Source organism: Lygodium microphyllum, chromosome 3 (assembly GCF_053477565.2).
Source record: "Lygodium microphyllum isolate KBCC chromosome 3, Lygodium_microphyllum_v1.1.10, whole genome shotgun sequence".
NCBI classification, from domain to species: domain Eukaryota; kingdom Viridiplantae; phylum Streptophyta; class Polypodiopsida; order Schizaeales; family Lygodiaceae; genus Lygodium; species Lygodium microphyllum.
Window position 1 is genome coordinate 183,223,848 of NC_141137.1, and position 16,324 is coordinate 183,240,171.

A 16,324-nucleotide genomic window follows, 5' to 3' on the forward strand; every position below is an offset into this window, starting at 1 on the left:
GACAAACACAGAGATAAGAAACTTTGAAGTGAATGAATGCTGTAAATGAATGTAAGAGTGTATAGAATGCCCAAGGGTAGAGCAATGGAGTGTTGAAGAGTGACATCCATCGGAGATGGATCCCAAGTGCTGTGTCCACTAGTTGGAGTGACGAAAGGAGAGGAAAACACCAAATGCCGATCGCTAGAGAGTTAGGAGATTGAGGCGATTGCAAGGATCATGCCTAAGGAGGATGGTGATATAGAAAGCTGCAAACAAAGCAATGGAGAAGCCGCTAGGAGGGTGGAGAAGCACGCCAGCTATTGCCAGGTGAAGGGAGGTACCAATCGCTATGACAACAAGTCGCTTGATGAAGGGAAGGGCTGCCACCTGATGCTAGGGACTATGGAGTCCAAATGCAAGCAACAGGACGGGTTGGTGATGACAAAAATATTGAACGCGGGTGGAGGGAGGTGTGGCAGCTGTCACAAAGGTCAAATCACCACATGGATGAAAGCTGTTGCTGAAAACTGCACAAGAGGAGTGAGAACCTACACAAAAGGGATGAGGTTGAATGGTGGGCAGTGTTGGAAATAAAGGGCCATCGTGCCTTTTATATGTGCATGGGTGTGAACACACCCTTAGCACATTGTACTTTCATATATATATATATCTATCTAAAGCCTAAAGTGGTATACTCGTCATTGTACCAAAAACATGCTCACACTAAACACTACTTGCTCTTGCTCTCTCTCTCTGTCTCTCACTGTGCATACGACAGTCTGCCTCGATCTCCGTGCCTAATCGATTCCTACAAATTGTTATCAGAGCGTAAGGTGCTGCAGACAATCGTCAGGCTAAGGCAGAAAACCAGAGCTGGCAATAGACAACTCAAAGGCGAGGAGGAGAGTCGCAGGCAGGCTGCTGATGTTAAGTGTGCCTACACCTTAAAAACAGCAAACACAGTTTTCAATCAGCGGTGAGGCGCTCCACATTTGCCTAGGTTCATGAGCAAGGAGACTCAAAGACTGCAAACCTAGGTTGGGGCCCAAATACAAGCACAAACTATGCCTCATGATGAAAAATGCAAGGGTTCATGATCAAGAATTCAAATATGGCAAGTATCAGCTCATTCATAAGGTGATGGGGATAAAGTTGTTACCTATTCACCTCCAATTTACCCCTGCAAGACTCAGAGATTGAGGCTCTAACACAATGGTGGAAATGCAGTGTGCTCAAGGACTCAAAGGAGAGAGAAGTAAGAAAATTATTCCAAAAAGAAAGAAAGAAAGAAAGTCATATTAACAACTACTAGAAGCCAAAATCACCTGCAGGACAAAAAGATGAGTACAACCAATCCTCCATTGTATGTCTCATCATGGATAAACAAAGAAAAACACTTAAAAAATTAAGCTAATGGCTTTTCAACCTTTGTTGTACTTGCATTCGCCTCAACTTTCGGAACATTCCATGTTCAAAGAAATCATGCATTCATGGATGTTCTACAGCTACTTTATCACTCACCACAGCAATCCTCATATGATTGCTGCCATGCAGGTGATTTAGATCTCACTTATATGGATGTGTTTTACCACCATTTCTTATTTTTGGAACAGCCTTTGTCATCAAGTATTTTTTAATTGTATATTATGAGACAATGAACAATGGTTTCATCCAAAAGGGAAAAAAAAGGTGTACAAATGAGTATATGACCGAGAGAGGGAAGAGGAGAGAGTGCTAGCATTATGACAAGAACATGCTTAAATCAGTAACAAGACAATGCAAAGCATGCAAAACACAAATAAGGACAAGTAACTGAATTAGGAACCACAATAATATGCAAGTTACCAAGCAACATTCACTCACGTGTGGGAGATACCCAAAACAAAGCACCAAATGAGCAACCATGAGTGTTCGATGAGAGTGTGGAAGAGGTGATGTCTTTATGTAGGCTACAAACATACAAGACTTCAGAGAGTCAACCAGCACGAGAGCCCACTATTGACACCTCCCTACAGAAACTCCTAAAGCATTTTAACAAGTAGCACACATATTTCTCACACACTTCAGATTGTGTTTACAGCAGAACAGTTGAAATACCGTATGTAGATCTTTCACATTGAATGAGGGAAAAGGATGGGCAACAGTGAATTGGGTTGGAAACAACTGCAGCCATGTATCATCTCCCATCATAACAACTCTCTTCCCATTCCTTGCAAGCTGCAAGCGGCCACAGTACTTATCAAGAGTGGAGAAATCGTAACATGAAACTGAGACATCCAAAGCAGAGTACACCACTCATTTCTAGGCTAAGAAAACAGTGGGTATCCAGTCAACCTGATGAATAACATTGTCCTCCACAATAGCAGGAGCACCAAAGCTATTCCCAACATCAATGAATGTGGGCAAACTTCCAGTTGTCAAACCCTGCACTGATTTGGTCCACTTTTACAGTTAGTTGTGCCATGAATGGTCACTTGCATTAGCACAAGAAGTAGAACTTAACAAGATAGATACAGAATATCTACAAAGACCATATAAATCAGGGCAATAGGTCTTATTTTCACACCCTTTGATTGGAACAAAAGGATAACCTAGATGAAATGCTCCAGATTATGTAAAAGGCACCATTGCAAAGACCATTTATCAGAAAATAGAACAGAAAGGAGCCTATCTATACTCTCACAATACTCTGCAAGAAAAAGAGAAATTTAGATCCACTAAAATCATTCAACCCACAACACATGGGATCCCATCCAAATGATGTTCACACATCCTCTGTAAACCACCTGCATTTTCAGTTCTCACCTTAAGTCGCTGCAGGCTTGTAGTGGGAGGATCGGCAAGAAACTTGAAAATCAATGCATGTGAATTTTCTTCCTGTATGAGGTGATGCAGCACTTGCAACTTATCCATCCATGGCTTGGGCTCTGAAATGTAAAGAGCAAGAAAAACCATGTCCGTTCGTTATGTAAAGAGAGAGGATTTTCATCGAGCTCATCTTCTTCTTTTATAAAACATCAAAAAGAGCAACATCCAATCTTTGATCTGATTTGCACGGAGGTCATGTCACAACATGAAACAATGGCAGCAGTAAATTTTTCTGCACCATTGGATCTTCACAGCCATGGCATCCACACGCTAAGCAGAGTTCACATGATATGTTGCTTACACTTTGTCAGTGAAGAGACTGCTTACACTTACTATCTGTGAAGGCATTGCTGGGTGCAACAAAGTCGAACCTACATTCAAAAAACAAAAAGCATACCAATCGGTTATGAACCTACTAATACATCCATTAGTTGTAAGCCTAAGCCTGAAAAGTAGTCTGTGTAGTTTGTCACCAAAGTTAATGTACATTTGACAACAAGATACGGAAATAAAAGAGCATGCTTCCTAATGAATAATAAAAACCACTTGCATCGGCAATAGCCTGTCAGACAACTCTTCTTTATGAAATTCGAACAGCCAGTAATCGCCTCCCTTCTCATTCTAAGTTGGTCTTTAGAATCAATAAATCATAATTCATCATGTTTTATATGTGAAGGATGTTGGAGCTGTCTTCCTTCTTCTCAAGGTGAATCAAGACTGTCTATAAGGAAGTGGAATAGTTTCTGTGTGAAGCTATTTCAAGGTCTATTCCATTAAATCGCATCAGTTATTCTCATTTGCAACCAAAAATAGGGACAAAGGACAATAAGACCAGAGCGACCAAAATGAGTGGACCCAAACACAGCTCCTAATGTCCCTTATTGAATCAGTGTAGGCTAACAGCTAGGAGATGACCAGGACCACTGACAACCCCACTCGGATCGTGGGTGTGCTTAAACTCCCATGGGATGTATAAGATCAAGGATCGAAGGAAATGGAAGTTTCATGAGGATGTGAACTTTTAACTTATTACATTAGAATAATTAGATTGTGCACATGTGAGGAGCACATGTGAAAATAAGTTGAAATGTGAGTCACCATGAAAGGCAAACCATGGCTTGGCAATGGGGGGACATTAGCAAAAGTTGTGGTGGACAAGTGCCAATGGGTGCTTGGTGTCAAATTTAGGCCAATGACATTAAACATTCTTATGACTTTTGAGGTTGTGGAGGTTAGGGAATTCAAACATTTGATGTCTTGAACTAAGGTTTATGAAAGTTTCAACACTTTCAAGTCCAAAGGGTTTAGGAATAAAAAATGATGCAAGGCAATGGTGAATTTTTGGGCACGACTGAGATATTTTCAATTTCCACAATTATTATTTGCTGGAAATTCATTTCTAAAGGTTGAGTTATGGATGGCCAAGTCTACCACTTGGCAAACAAGGGGAGAACATGCCATGCAAGCCTAGAAGGGACCATTTTGGGTTTGTTGGGCTGTGGCAATAGCAGGAGAGAGAGGGATGACAGCAAGCAACAGCTCCAAGAGAGTGTTTGACAGCAGGCAATAGCTCCAAAAAGGTGTGAGACAGCAGGTAATAGTTCCAAGAAGTCATTGCTGATCAGGTAGCCTGATTTTCACCTTCCTGATGGTCAGGTGACAACTACTGTTGGTGTTTCCAGCCTGCAAATAATTGACATCTCTCTCATCTATTACTTTTCTCTCCCTGACTTTCAGATGTAACACTTTGGTCTCTTGCTCCGAAGGTCTCAACATTTGGACCCTTGGAGGCTGAGAAATTGCAAATTTCTTTGTTGTAAACCCTAATTGACAGCAAAAATTAGGGTTTAGCAGCAGCCTCGAGAAGCGTGCCAAAAATTGAAAGCTCCAAGACTTGGATTCAATAGGGCTGAATGTGAATTTCAACTAAATTCAGGTGGAGGATTAGCCAGTCATTGAATTTGGGGTACTTCCATCGTCTATGAAGTGGATGAAGGCCAATTAAGTGCCCGAATCAAGGGGCAAAATAGATCGAAGACTTCCTACTCACTTTGGACAGCAAGGGGAGTTTGGATTGCGAAGGGGATCGGGAGAATCCCATTGTAAATCAACTTCTTCTTCAATAAAACTAAAGAAATACCGAAAGGAGCGCCAATTTTGGGGCCAATCGGGTGTGCATTGTCCAAGATCAGTAGGTAAATTTGTATTTTCAGATTTGCATTGATTGTTTGCTGCTGTAATTAAGTTGTAATCAGGAATTTACCACCCATCCACGGAAGGAAGGCTGGTTACAATGGCCCCACAACCTCATAAGTGGATTGTGGACAGTGGCACTTCCTGCCACATGACTCCTTCTCCAAATGGTATTGCCCAAATACATCCAATGTATAGGCATATTCTGATTGTTGATAGTTCTTCGGTTCCTATACAAGGTAAGCATGATATACAACTAACTCCAAATGGGCACGGTAGTACTCACACTTCGAAGGTTCTTTATGTTCCAAGCTTGAGCTATCCCAGTGAGCAAGATTTGCAAAGTTGGCCTCATGATTGAGTTTGACAGGGACTCCATTTGCATTGTTGATGGATAGAAAAGACGAATGCTTTGCCAAGGACAAAAGGAGAATGGTATATATAAGATGCAGGGTTCCTCAACCCTTACTTCTCTCCTTTTTACTTCTCAATCTCAATTTGAGCTATGGCATGCTCAATACGGCCATCTCAACTATGAGTACCTCAGAAAGGCAGCTCGCGACTAGCTTATGTGTGGATTGCCATATGTTAGGGTTGTCAGAGTGCAGCGGTGCGGAAGCGTAGGACTGAGAGAGAGAGAACGCAGAGAGAGAAGAGAGAGTGGACGATGAAGATCTGCTGTATAAAGAATGCTGAATACAAAGATATACAAGGGCGCAGTGCGCTGGACTGCCTGTCTCCACCTCGACGATGCAACCTGCTGTCCACCTCGAAGTCTGCTGCAGTCTGCACTGTCTGCTGTCTGAAATCTGTGAACAGAGACAGAAACTGCGCGTCACCGGTCTGTAATCTGCGTCAGAGAAGTGTGTGTCAGACTGCTGAGAATGTCGGGTATTTATAGCCGACAACTGCCTGAAAATAGGGCGCCAAAAAATAGGTCGGCTGCATTAAATGCAGCCGACTGGGCTGCAGGCAGTCGGACTGCCACGTGGCAGTCCGACTGTGCAGCTGCCCTGCTGGTCCGACTGTGCAGCTGCCTGCCCTCCAAACAGGCTATGATCTCTAACACCCCCTCTCAGAGCCTGGACAGGGCAGAAGCCTGAGGGATCTGGAATGTCGCCGAAGAAGAGCCTAAGGAAGCGCCTTCGTAAACAAATCCGCAAGATTATCCTCCGTCTTGCAATACTCCACAGTGATGGTCTCATCCAGAAGCTTCTCTCGAAGAAGTGGTACTGGATCTCAATGTGCTTCGTCCGGGCATGAAAAAAAGGGTTCCTTGCCAAGGCAATGCAACTCTCATTGTCACATCGCAACAATGTAGGACGAGTCTGGGGGCACCCAAGCTCCTCCAACAATCTCCGAAGCCACACAACCTCGCATGTGGTGGAAGACGCGGCCCGATACTCCGCCTCAGTAGACGAAAGGGCTACCGTGGGCTGCTTCTTGCTACTCCATGAAATAACACCTACACCCAAAGTAAAACAGTAACCTGTAGTAGACCGCCTGTGGTCCACGTCACCGGCCCAATCCGAGTCGCTCCAACCTGCAAGTACAAGATCTGACCCATCTGTCCCTGCGGGGTAATGAATCCCCAAATCAGACGTCCCCCTCAGATACCGAAGTATCCTCTGAGCAGCCTGCCAATGCACCGTCTTAGGTTCACTCATGAACCCTGCCAAGAGCCCAACAGCAAAACATAGATCAACCCTGGTGTTGAGAAGCCAAATCAAGGACCCTATCAACTGTCGATAGCGGGACGCATCCGCCAAAGGAGAAGCTGAATGGGAAGTGGACTTCCAATTCGGATCCATAGGAGTAGAGAGGGCCCGACAATCTTCCATCTCAAAAGACACCAAGAGCTCTTGTACATATCTCTGTTGAGAGATAAAGATCCCCCTCTGAGACTGATAAATCTCATGGCCCAAAAAGAAATGGAGTAGGCCCAAATCCGTCATCTCGAACGTCCGATGTAAAGCTGACTTTGTCTCTTGGACCTGCTGTGCATCATCACCTATGACAATCAAATCATCAACATATAATACAAATAGCACACAACCATCCTCGGAAGTGTGAACATACAGCTGCGGATCGGCCTTGGACCGCCGATATCCCAACTGAGACTGGAGGAACGAATCAATCTTCTCGTTCCATGCACGCGGAGCCTGCTTGAGGCCATACAAGGCCTTCTTCAACCTGTAGACTTTCCCATCTGAAGAACCAAAACCAGGAGGCTGCTCAACATAGATCTCCTCCTTCAAATCACCATTCAGGAAGGCCGACTTCACATCCAACTGATAAACAGGCCATCTCCTATGGCCAGCCAAAGCAAGAACAGCTCTAATGGTTGCCATACGAGCTGTGGGGGCAAAAGTGTCATGACAGTCAATACCTTGGCGCTGTGCAAAACCTTTAGCAACAAGGCGAGCCTTGTGCTTATCCAAAGTACCATCACTGAGATATTTGGTCTTGAAGACCCACTTGACTCCAATCACCTTCTTCTTCGGGGGGCGGGGCACGAGTGACCAAGTGCCATTCCTCTCAATAGCCTCCAACTCAACTTCCATAGCTTTCTTCCATGGTGCGGACTGTAAAGCCTCCTTCACGGAGGTGGGCTCTCGATCCTGCATAACACAGGTCATCAAACAATAGTTGGAGCAAACCAGCTCCGTAGAATGTGCCTGGTGCCTCCGTGACCGCCGCGGACCATCCTGCGGTCCCCACTCCTCAGAAATCCCCTCGATCCCTGAATCACGGAGTGTGTCACGGGCCCAGCGAGGAGGAGGCCGAACCTCCCCTCGTCGTTCTCCATCACCAGAAGACTCTGGAATATCCACCAGTGGTAACTCCTCAGAGGTGTCCGGTGGAACTGTAGACTCTGTGTCAGAAACAGAATCATAATCAAAAGGCACGGGCTCCAGTGGAACTGTAGAAGGAGCCCAACTCTCCCCTAGATCTCCAAGAACGGGATGCTCCTCACCCGTTGAAGTAGCCGGAACCTCCACAAACCGCACATCACGGCTAGTGTACACATCCCGCTTGACGGGATCATACAATCGGTAGCCTTGGGACTGGGAGCTGTAGCCAACAAATACCTGTTTTCGGGAAGCCGCTTCAAATTTATCACGGTGAGCCTTGGGAATGTGAACATAGGCATCACAGCCAAAGACCCGAAAGTAAGAAACATCTGGCTTCGTCCCAAAATAAGCCTCAAATGGAGTCATCCCTTCCACGGCCGAAGTAGGGGATCGATTAAGGATGTGGACTGCAGTAGCCACAGCCTCGGCCCACAGAACCTGAGGGGTCTGTCGGTGCTCCATCATGGTGCGCGCCATCTCGATCACACTGCGGTTCTTCCGTTCAAGAATACCATTTTCTTGAGGAGTATTGGTATTGGCAAACTCCTGGTGAATTCCTCTATCTGCACAAAACCGAGCAAATTCATTAGACACAAATTCACCTCCCTTGTCGGAACGCAAGGTCTTCAACTTCCGGCCTGATCGGTTCTCATCAAAGAGAAGCCAATCCTTGAAGTGCGAGAAAGCTTCTCACTTTAGTGCCAAAAAGTAGGCCCATGTCAACCTGCTATAGTCATCCACGATCAGCATGAAGTACGAGCTCCCACGCAGGGACTCATTCCTCATAGGGCCACATAGATCCGTAGATACTAGCTCCATCGGTGAAGTAGACCGCCGCGAAGCTGTGTGGGGAATGGCATCCCTATGCTACTTCCCCCGAATGCAGGAGACACATGGCTGCTGGCTCACCACTATATCCGGCAACCCTCGAACAAGCTGTCCACGTGACGCCCTCCGAAGATAGTCATAGTTCAGGTGACCAAACCGAGCATGCCATAACTCAGACTGTGACTGTGAGGTAAGAAGAAGAGTAGAGAGGGCGGTGGAAGACTTCAGTTTGTAAATGCTGTTCTCCTCATATCCGGATGAGAGAACCTTCCTCAATCCACGATCAAGGACGCGCACCATAGTACTGTCAAACTCCACTAAAAGACCAAGGGAGCAAATCTTATGAACTGAAAGGAGATGGTACCCTAATCCTGGTACATGCAAAACCTCTGAGGTATGGGTACCACCTCGTCCATCCGGAATAAGCTGCATCTTACCCCGACCTGTAACAGAAACTGAAGAGCTGTCTCCAATGAGAATCTGCCCACGCGAGGGTCGCAACTGGGCAACACCATCTGATGGAGTCATGTGCCGTGAGGCACCACTATCAACAATCCACTCTCGAGCTTGGGGAGCCGTCATCGCAGCATCAGAAGCATTCGGTGAAGCGTCCTCAATGACAGCTAGATGAAGAAATGCAGCTGATGAGGGTGCAGCCACCGCTCCAGAATCCTTGGTGTCCTTCTTCTTGGTGTCTTTCGTGTCTTTGTCAGGGCAATCCTTCTTCCAATGGCCAGTCTTTCCACAAATATGGCATGTGGAGTCTTTGTCCTTGTCCTTCTCCTTGTCCTTCTTGGACTTGTTATCCCCCTTCTTCTTCTTTTGAACCTTCCCCTTCTTCTGAGAGGCTCGACCTGTCAACGCCTCCAACTTGGAAGCATTTTGTCCCTTTAACTGTTCCTCTTGGTCCAAGACCATAGGAACCAACTCTTCCCAGCGAAGAGTAGACTCTCGCCCCGAAGCAATAAGGGCAGAGTAAAATGTACCGAATCGTGGCGGCAACTGGGACAATAGTGTGATCGCCATGTCTTCGGAGGAAATCGGCTTCCCCGCATTCTGAACCTGCATCTGTAGCTGCCTTAGCTTATTAATGTGCTCCCGTAGCGAAGAAGACTTATTTACGGACAAGGTCCGCATTTGTACCTCCAAAGAAACCCTCTTCATCAGGGTCATCCGATTGTACATTTGATCAAGCTCCAACCATATCTCCCGAGCCACCGTCAAGTGCTCGATGTGAGCGATCACAGCTGTAGTGCATGATAGAAAGAGAAAGAATCGAATCCTGGCATTCAGTTTGTCCCAATGAGACTGGGCCCTGGCCAACTCCGCACGAGCATCGGAAGAGAGTTTGGACTCATCTCTTACCGAGGGCCGGTCAATCTCCTCCTGTACCAACTCCGCCAAATCATAGGACTCAAGAATGGCCAACATCATGACGCGCCAAATGCGGTAGTTGTCGCCGTCGAGCTTCTGATCTGTAGGAAGAGCCGGTAAGACAGGCACCTTCCGGTCCATAATCGCCTGGAACTCCAAGTCCATCTCTGTAGACATCTTCACCTGCAATGCCTTCTCAAACGCAAAAGCAGCCCCCTCTGACTAGGAAAATTCAGCCTGCTAAGGCTCTTCCGCGTCCTGAAGCTTCTTCACCCGCCGGAGGCGATGAAAAAGCAAAACCTGCACTTGTAGGCTGAAAACTCAAACTTCCTCCGCGTCAAAACAGCAGTAAACAGCAGCAAATTCACCACCTCTACTCCTTTCCTGTGCGCCCACACTCGTTTCAGCCTTGTTCCAAGGCGCAGCCCTCCTATCTGCCCTTAAACGCAAAAAACGCAAATTTGTGTCGCGATGGAAACTCCTCTTCAGGTTGATTCTGCGCTCAGTCAGCCCTCAAACACTGCTCTGATACCATGTCAGAGTGCAGCGGTGCGGAAGCGTAGGACTGAGAGAGAGAGAACGCAGAGAGAGAAGAGAGAGAGAGAGACAGTGGACGATGAAGATCTGCTGTATAAAGAATGCTGAATACAAAGATATACAAGGGCGCAGTGCGCTGGACTGCCTGTCTCCACCTCGACGATGCAACCTGCTGTCCACCTCGAGGTCTGCTACAGTCTGCACTGTCTGCACTGTCTGCTGTCTGAAATCTGTGAACAGAGACAGAAACTGCGCGTCACCGGTCTGTAATCTGCGTCAGAGAATTGTGTGTCAGACTGCTGAGAATGTCGGGTATTTATAGCCGACAACTGCCTGAAAATAGGGCGCCAGAAAATAGGTCGGTTTAATGCAGCCGACTGGGCTGCAGGCAGTCGGACTGCCACGTGGCAGTCCGACTGTGCAGCTGCCTGCCCTCCAAACAGGCTATGATCTCTAACAAGGGTGAGCCATCCGTTGTGTGTCTCTTGTATCTATGGTAAACAACATAGAGATGCAATTCCCAACAAGGCTTCAAGAAGAACAAAGGAGCCCTTGGAGCTTGTTTCTATAGAATTGTGTAAACTGACGAGGATAGAGTCGCTCAAGGGGAGTCTTTCCTTTTTGTTGATTACAATAGAATGGCATGGGCATATTTTCTAGCACTAAAATCAAAAGCTTCCTAACATTTTAAGGATTGGGTCATCTTCAAGGAAAACCGTTCAAAAAGAAACCTTAAGACAGTGAGATCCAACAAAGGTGGAGAGTTTGTCTCCAATAAATTGTCTTGGTTTTGTGCAAATTGAGGGATTCATCAAGAGTATGCTAACATGAATACTCCTCAAGATAATGGTATTTTGGAGTGGAAGAATGGGAGTGTGATCAAGAAGGTTTGAACTATAATGGAGCATCAGCAGGCAGACATCTCACTGTCTTTGGGTCGAAGCAGTGGCCACCACAATTCATATTCTAAATCAATCGCCTACATCTACCATTACAAGTATGACTCCTTTCGAGGCATATTTTGTTCTAAAGCCGGATGATTCCTATTTCGGGTTGTTTTGATGTGATGCCTATGTTCACATTCGAAAGAAACAGAGGGATAAGTTCGAGCCAGCTTCCAAGAAACACGTGCTTGTTGGTACGACTCTCAAACAGAAGGGTACAAGATATACAATCCTATCTTACAAGATGTTTATGATCATTTGGTGCAAGGCCACATAACACGAGTTCGAGTCTATTGAGTGGAATGGAACTTGGAATCTTATAACTCAACCCACTCATCGCAAGGTGATTGGAGTCGAGTGGATCTTTAAGCCCAAGTATCTCAATGATGGCACACTTGACAAGCAAATGGCATGGTTGGTTACTAAGGGTTTTGCGTAGAGGCTAAGTGTTGATTTCCATGATACATTTGCACCCACAACTCCTATGGCCACCATTTGGACAGTTTCAGCTCTAGCCAGCCATAAAAGATGATCCGTTTATCAATTGGATGCCAAGTCCACATTCTTGAACAGTGACTTAAAGGAGGAGATCTATGTGGAGCAGCCTCCTAGTTTCTCTTTCTCATATAGTAAGATATACAGGTTAAAGAAGGTCCTTTATGCCCTCAAACAAGCTCCTCTTGCTTAGGATGAGAAAATACATGGTATTTTGACAATGTGGCATCAAAGGATATCACTTCCAGGAAGTGTCTCTTCACCTCTTTGAATTCAGCCCCTGCTATGAAGTGTGTTACATATTCAAATAGCAACATTTATGATGTATGTGACATTGGTTCAATCATGATTACTGTTGCAAATGGTTCCGATTTCATGCTTCTAGATGTCTTGTTTGTGTCTCGCATTACAAAGAACTTGTTGTCCGCCTCTGCTTTTAATAAGCATGGCTTTCAAGTCATCTTTGAGGATTACAAATGCATTATCAAAGACAAAGAGATGGATTATGCACTCAGGCTGGTTGGGACCCTATATAAGCATTTGTTTTTGTTGAATACCTATGATGCATAGTCTCATGATGCTCGGGCAGTCACTACTCTATTGTCCACTATGCAGAATGAAAAGCTATGGCATGCCCGCTATGGACATATGAGTTTTGGGAGTTTGATGACCATTCAGAGGTGCCATATGGTAGATGCATTACCTCCAGTGAAGACTCCCCCTTCTCATGCATGCGAGGGATATATTTTGGGCAAGATGCACAAATTTACCTTCAGAAAGGATGATGCAGTGCATACTGTCCAGAAAATGCAACTTATTTACTCTTATGTTTGTGGTCCCATGAGGACACATGCACTTGGGGGTCATCTTTACTTTGTCACCTTTCTTGATGACTACTCTTGGTATACATGGGTGTATGGGCTGAAAGCAAAACCTAATGTATTTATGCATTTTAATCATCTTGTTGCAAAGCTTGAAGCTGAAACTGGCTTGAAGGTGCAAACATTTCACATGGATTGGGAGGGGGGGAGGAGTACATATCTCGTGCTTTTGAGACATATTTGCTTGACCATGGCATTACACATGGAGCCACTATTAGAATGACACCTCAACAAAATGGTGTTGCTGAAAGAAAAAATCAAACACTTAGAGAAAGAAAGAAAGAAAGATATATTAGCGTCTACATAAGGCCAATGTGGCCTATGAGACAAAATCCAGAGTACATCCATGTCTAATGTCATCTCATCAGTAAGATAAAGATAACATTACAAGTAAGTGGGTGGCCTATGAAACACTACTGAAAATAACTATACGATGGGGCTATACTAGGGTTGAACCATGTGTAGTGTTGTTCCATCGATAGAAAAGAAAAGGAAAGGAAAGGAGAACCAAATCTCATTTAGCCATGTACAAAAGTGTAGTGGAGACTATGGGCTATAGCTGGTCTCAAGATCTGCACATGATCTCAGCTACGATGCCGTCCCTAGCTGCTTCACTGATATGCCTGGTGGTGAGTCTACAGTGTCTCATGATAATGGCTCTAATCCGACTGTGATGTGGTCTCCTCGGACATGGTCCTGGTAGGCGGGGTCGTCATGCTCGACGAAGGGAAATGACTCTATTCAGTGTGACTCCACGGTGTGGCCTGTAAGGTGTCTGGTGGTGTGGCTCTATCTCTGCTAGGCTGGTAGTGTCAGTAGGGTCGGCTTTGTAGAAGAAGTCTGTCACTGCTCTCTCTGTGTGTCCCTCTGGGTGAGCTGGCCTCTTGTTTCGTAGTAGTGCAGTTCGGCGCCTCTCGAGCTCCAAGAGGAAGAGATCTAGGCATCTCTGGTCCTCGTACTCCATGACGCGACGAAGGGGTCCAAATCCATCCCAAAAGAGGCAGTGGTACCGTCCTCGTATGTCATAGTATATCGTGCATCTGCATATGTAGTGCTCCGTCTAAGGCTCTCGACCACAAAGCTGGTAAGTCCTATCCTCTGCTAGGGTATTTGTCCATCTGCTTATCTCCATCTGGAGCCTATGTGAGGAGGTGCGAATCTGTCCGATAGCAACCCGTACGCTATGGGAGAGATGGGTGTCCATAAATGCTGGCCAAATAGTGAAACCATCATCACAAAGGCACAAGAAATGACTCTTGTAGAGCTCCATCCTCAATCCTAAAGGAAGTGGTGTCGATCAAGAATGTCATCTATCCTCGGAATTGGAAACCTATTCTTGATCGTGTTCTTATTCAAGGTTCTGTAGTCAATACACATTCTCCAAGAGCCATCCTTTTTCTGAACTAGCAACACAAGTAAACAAAATGGAAAATAACTCGAAGGGGAGAGAGCGCGCAATGGAGTGGGAGATCAAGGCGAAGCTGTAGAGCTAAGAGTTAGAGAGAGTGAAAGAAGAGATAGGTGTACCAAATCATGATGGTACACAAAGAATTAAAGAATGTATTTATATGTTAGGGTACAATAAGGGTGTGTTTACACTTGTAAAACTATTTACACGGAGACGAAGGGACTTTACAAGCGCAAAGGAGTGCGAGATCGAGGCGCGAGCTGCAGAGCTGAGAGTTAGAGAGAGTGAACGCAGAGATAGGTATACCAGATTGTGATGGTACACAAAGATATAAAGAATATATTTATATGTTAGGGTACAATAAGGGTGTGCTCACACCCGTAAGACTATTTACATAGAGACGAAGGGACTTTACACCCAACAACCTCCCACTTAAAGACCCGAAGTAGTACCTTAAAGCTAACCAACTCCCACTACACGAATGCAATGCTCGTGATGAGTTTTTGCACGACACTTAGTGAGAACATCTGCAGGGTTATCTTGGGTTTTGACCTTAGTAAGTGCGACAAGACCATCATCCAAGACCTGTCAAATAAAGTGATACCAAACATCTATGTGTTTGGTACGTGTATGGAACATGGCATTCTTAGCCAAACATACTGCACTCTGGCTATCACAACCAAGCACTAGAGTACATGAAGAAAGACCAAAATCCTTGACCAAATGGCCAAGCCAAATAGCTTCCTTAGAAGCGTCGGTGGCTGAAATATATTCAGCTTCTGTAGTACTCAGTGTCACCATTTTCTACAATCTTGAACACCAAGAGATAGCCCCACCAGCCAAAGTAAAAACATACCCACTGATAGATTTCCTAGTGTCAAGATCTCCTGCCATATCTGAATCACAAAATCCCTGCAACTCTAGTGTACCTTTTCCATAGCATATACACTTTTCTTGTGTACCTTTCAAGTATCGAAAGGTACATTTCACTGCTTTCCAATGTGACTTGCCAAGGTTAGACATCAATCTGCTAACAACTCCCACTACATGAGCAATATCAGGGCGAGTTGCAACCACGGCATACATCAAAGATCCACAAGCTAATGCATAAGGTATACCCTTCATGGCACTAGCAGCTGCATCATCCTTAGGGCAATCAGCTTTGCTAAGCTTTGTATGTGGCAGTAAAGACACACCAAGAGGCTTAGCATCAACCATATTAAACATGCCAAGTACTTTGTTGATGTTGTCACGAGGTCGTGAAAATTTAATGCTTTGCTTATTTTTAATTGACATTTGATAAAAGGATTAATCAAATGTGCAATTAAAAGATGCACATGTGTTGCACATGCGAGGTGCAAGCTACTTTCTCACAGTTGAAGACCGAAGGACCCTGTGAAAAAGATGGGCGTCAAAGGCAAAAGTTGTAACAAGTTACACTTGTTAGATTCTAGGTGAATTTTGGTGTCAGTTTGCCCCTAGGACCATTAATTGGCCATTAAGTGTCAGTGGTGACACCAGGGACTAGGCATTAATTAATGGATTAATGCTTGTTCAAGGGTCAATTAATGCATGGGACCACTTTGGGTTGCAAATGACCTAGCCAATTAATTTTTGGATGGGCAAGGTCAATTTTCTAGGCATGGATTAAGGGCTGAATTAATTTTCGGAATTAATTTTGAAAATTAATTAAATGGCTGGGAAATTGCTGAAAATGAATTAAGAAAGCTGCCACTTAGCAAAACTTTCCCATGCAAGTGGGGAAAAGGCTAAATAGGGCTGAAGGGAGAGGGAAATCTCGTTTTTTCATTTTGGAACTGTTGGAAAGAGGTGTTGGACTGTTGTTGCCAGCTTTTGGGGCCAATTTTCAGCCATTGGAGACCATTTTGGTGATGGAGATTGCATATTCTTGACCTTGGGAAGCTGACAATTGCTGCTAATGCACTTTCTCCTAAAGAT

The 16,324-nt window shown here is 45.0% G+C and overlaps 1 protein-coding gene across 3 annotated transcripts in view; it reads right to left on the reverse strand.

The window, feature by feature from the left end:
* LOC148039280 (Alkaline-phosphatase-like family protein) overlaps positions 1–16,324 on the reverse strand; it is a 182,263-nt gene that overhangs the window by 113,846 nt on the left and 52,093 nt on the right. For 2 of the 3 annotated variants that reach the window (XR_015690400.1, XM_087675170.1), the window contains exons 2-5: positions 3,184–3,221; positions 2,788–2,909; positions 2,317–2,406; positions 2,080–2,199 (exon numbers count right to left, since the gene is read on the reverse strand). Coding sequence is in view for 2 of the 3 variants with exons in the window: in XM_087675170.1 (XP_087531296.1) it covers positions 2,080–2,199; positions 2,317–2,406; positions 2,788–2,909; positions 3,184–3,221 (370 nt within the window). In the remaining variant the exon portion in view is untranslated. Of the gene's footprint in view, positions 1–2,079; positions 2,200–2,316; positions 2,407–2,787; positions 2,910–3,177; positions 3,222–16,324 lie in introns of all 3 variants that reach the window. The other variant, XM_087675171.1, reaches the window with a different exon arrangement.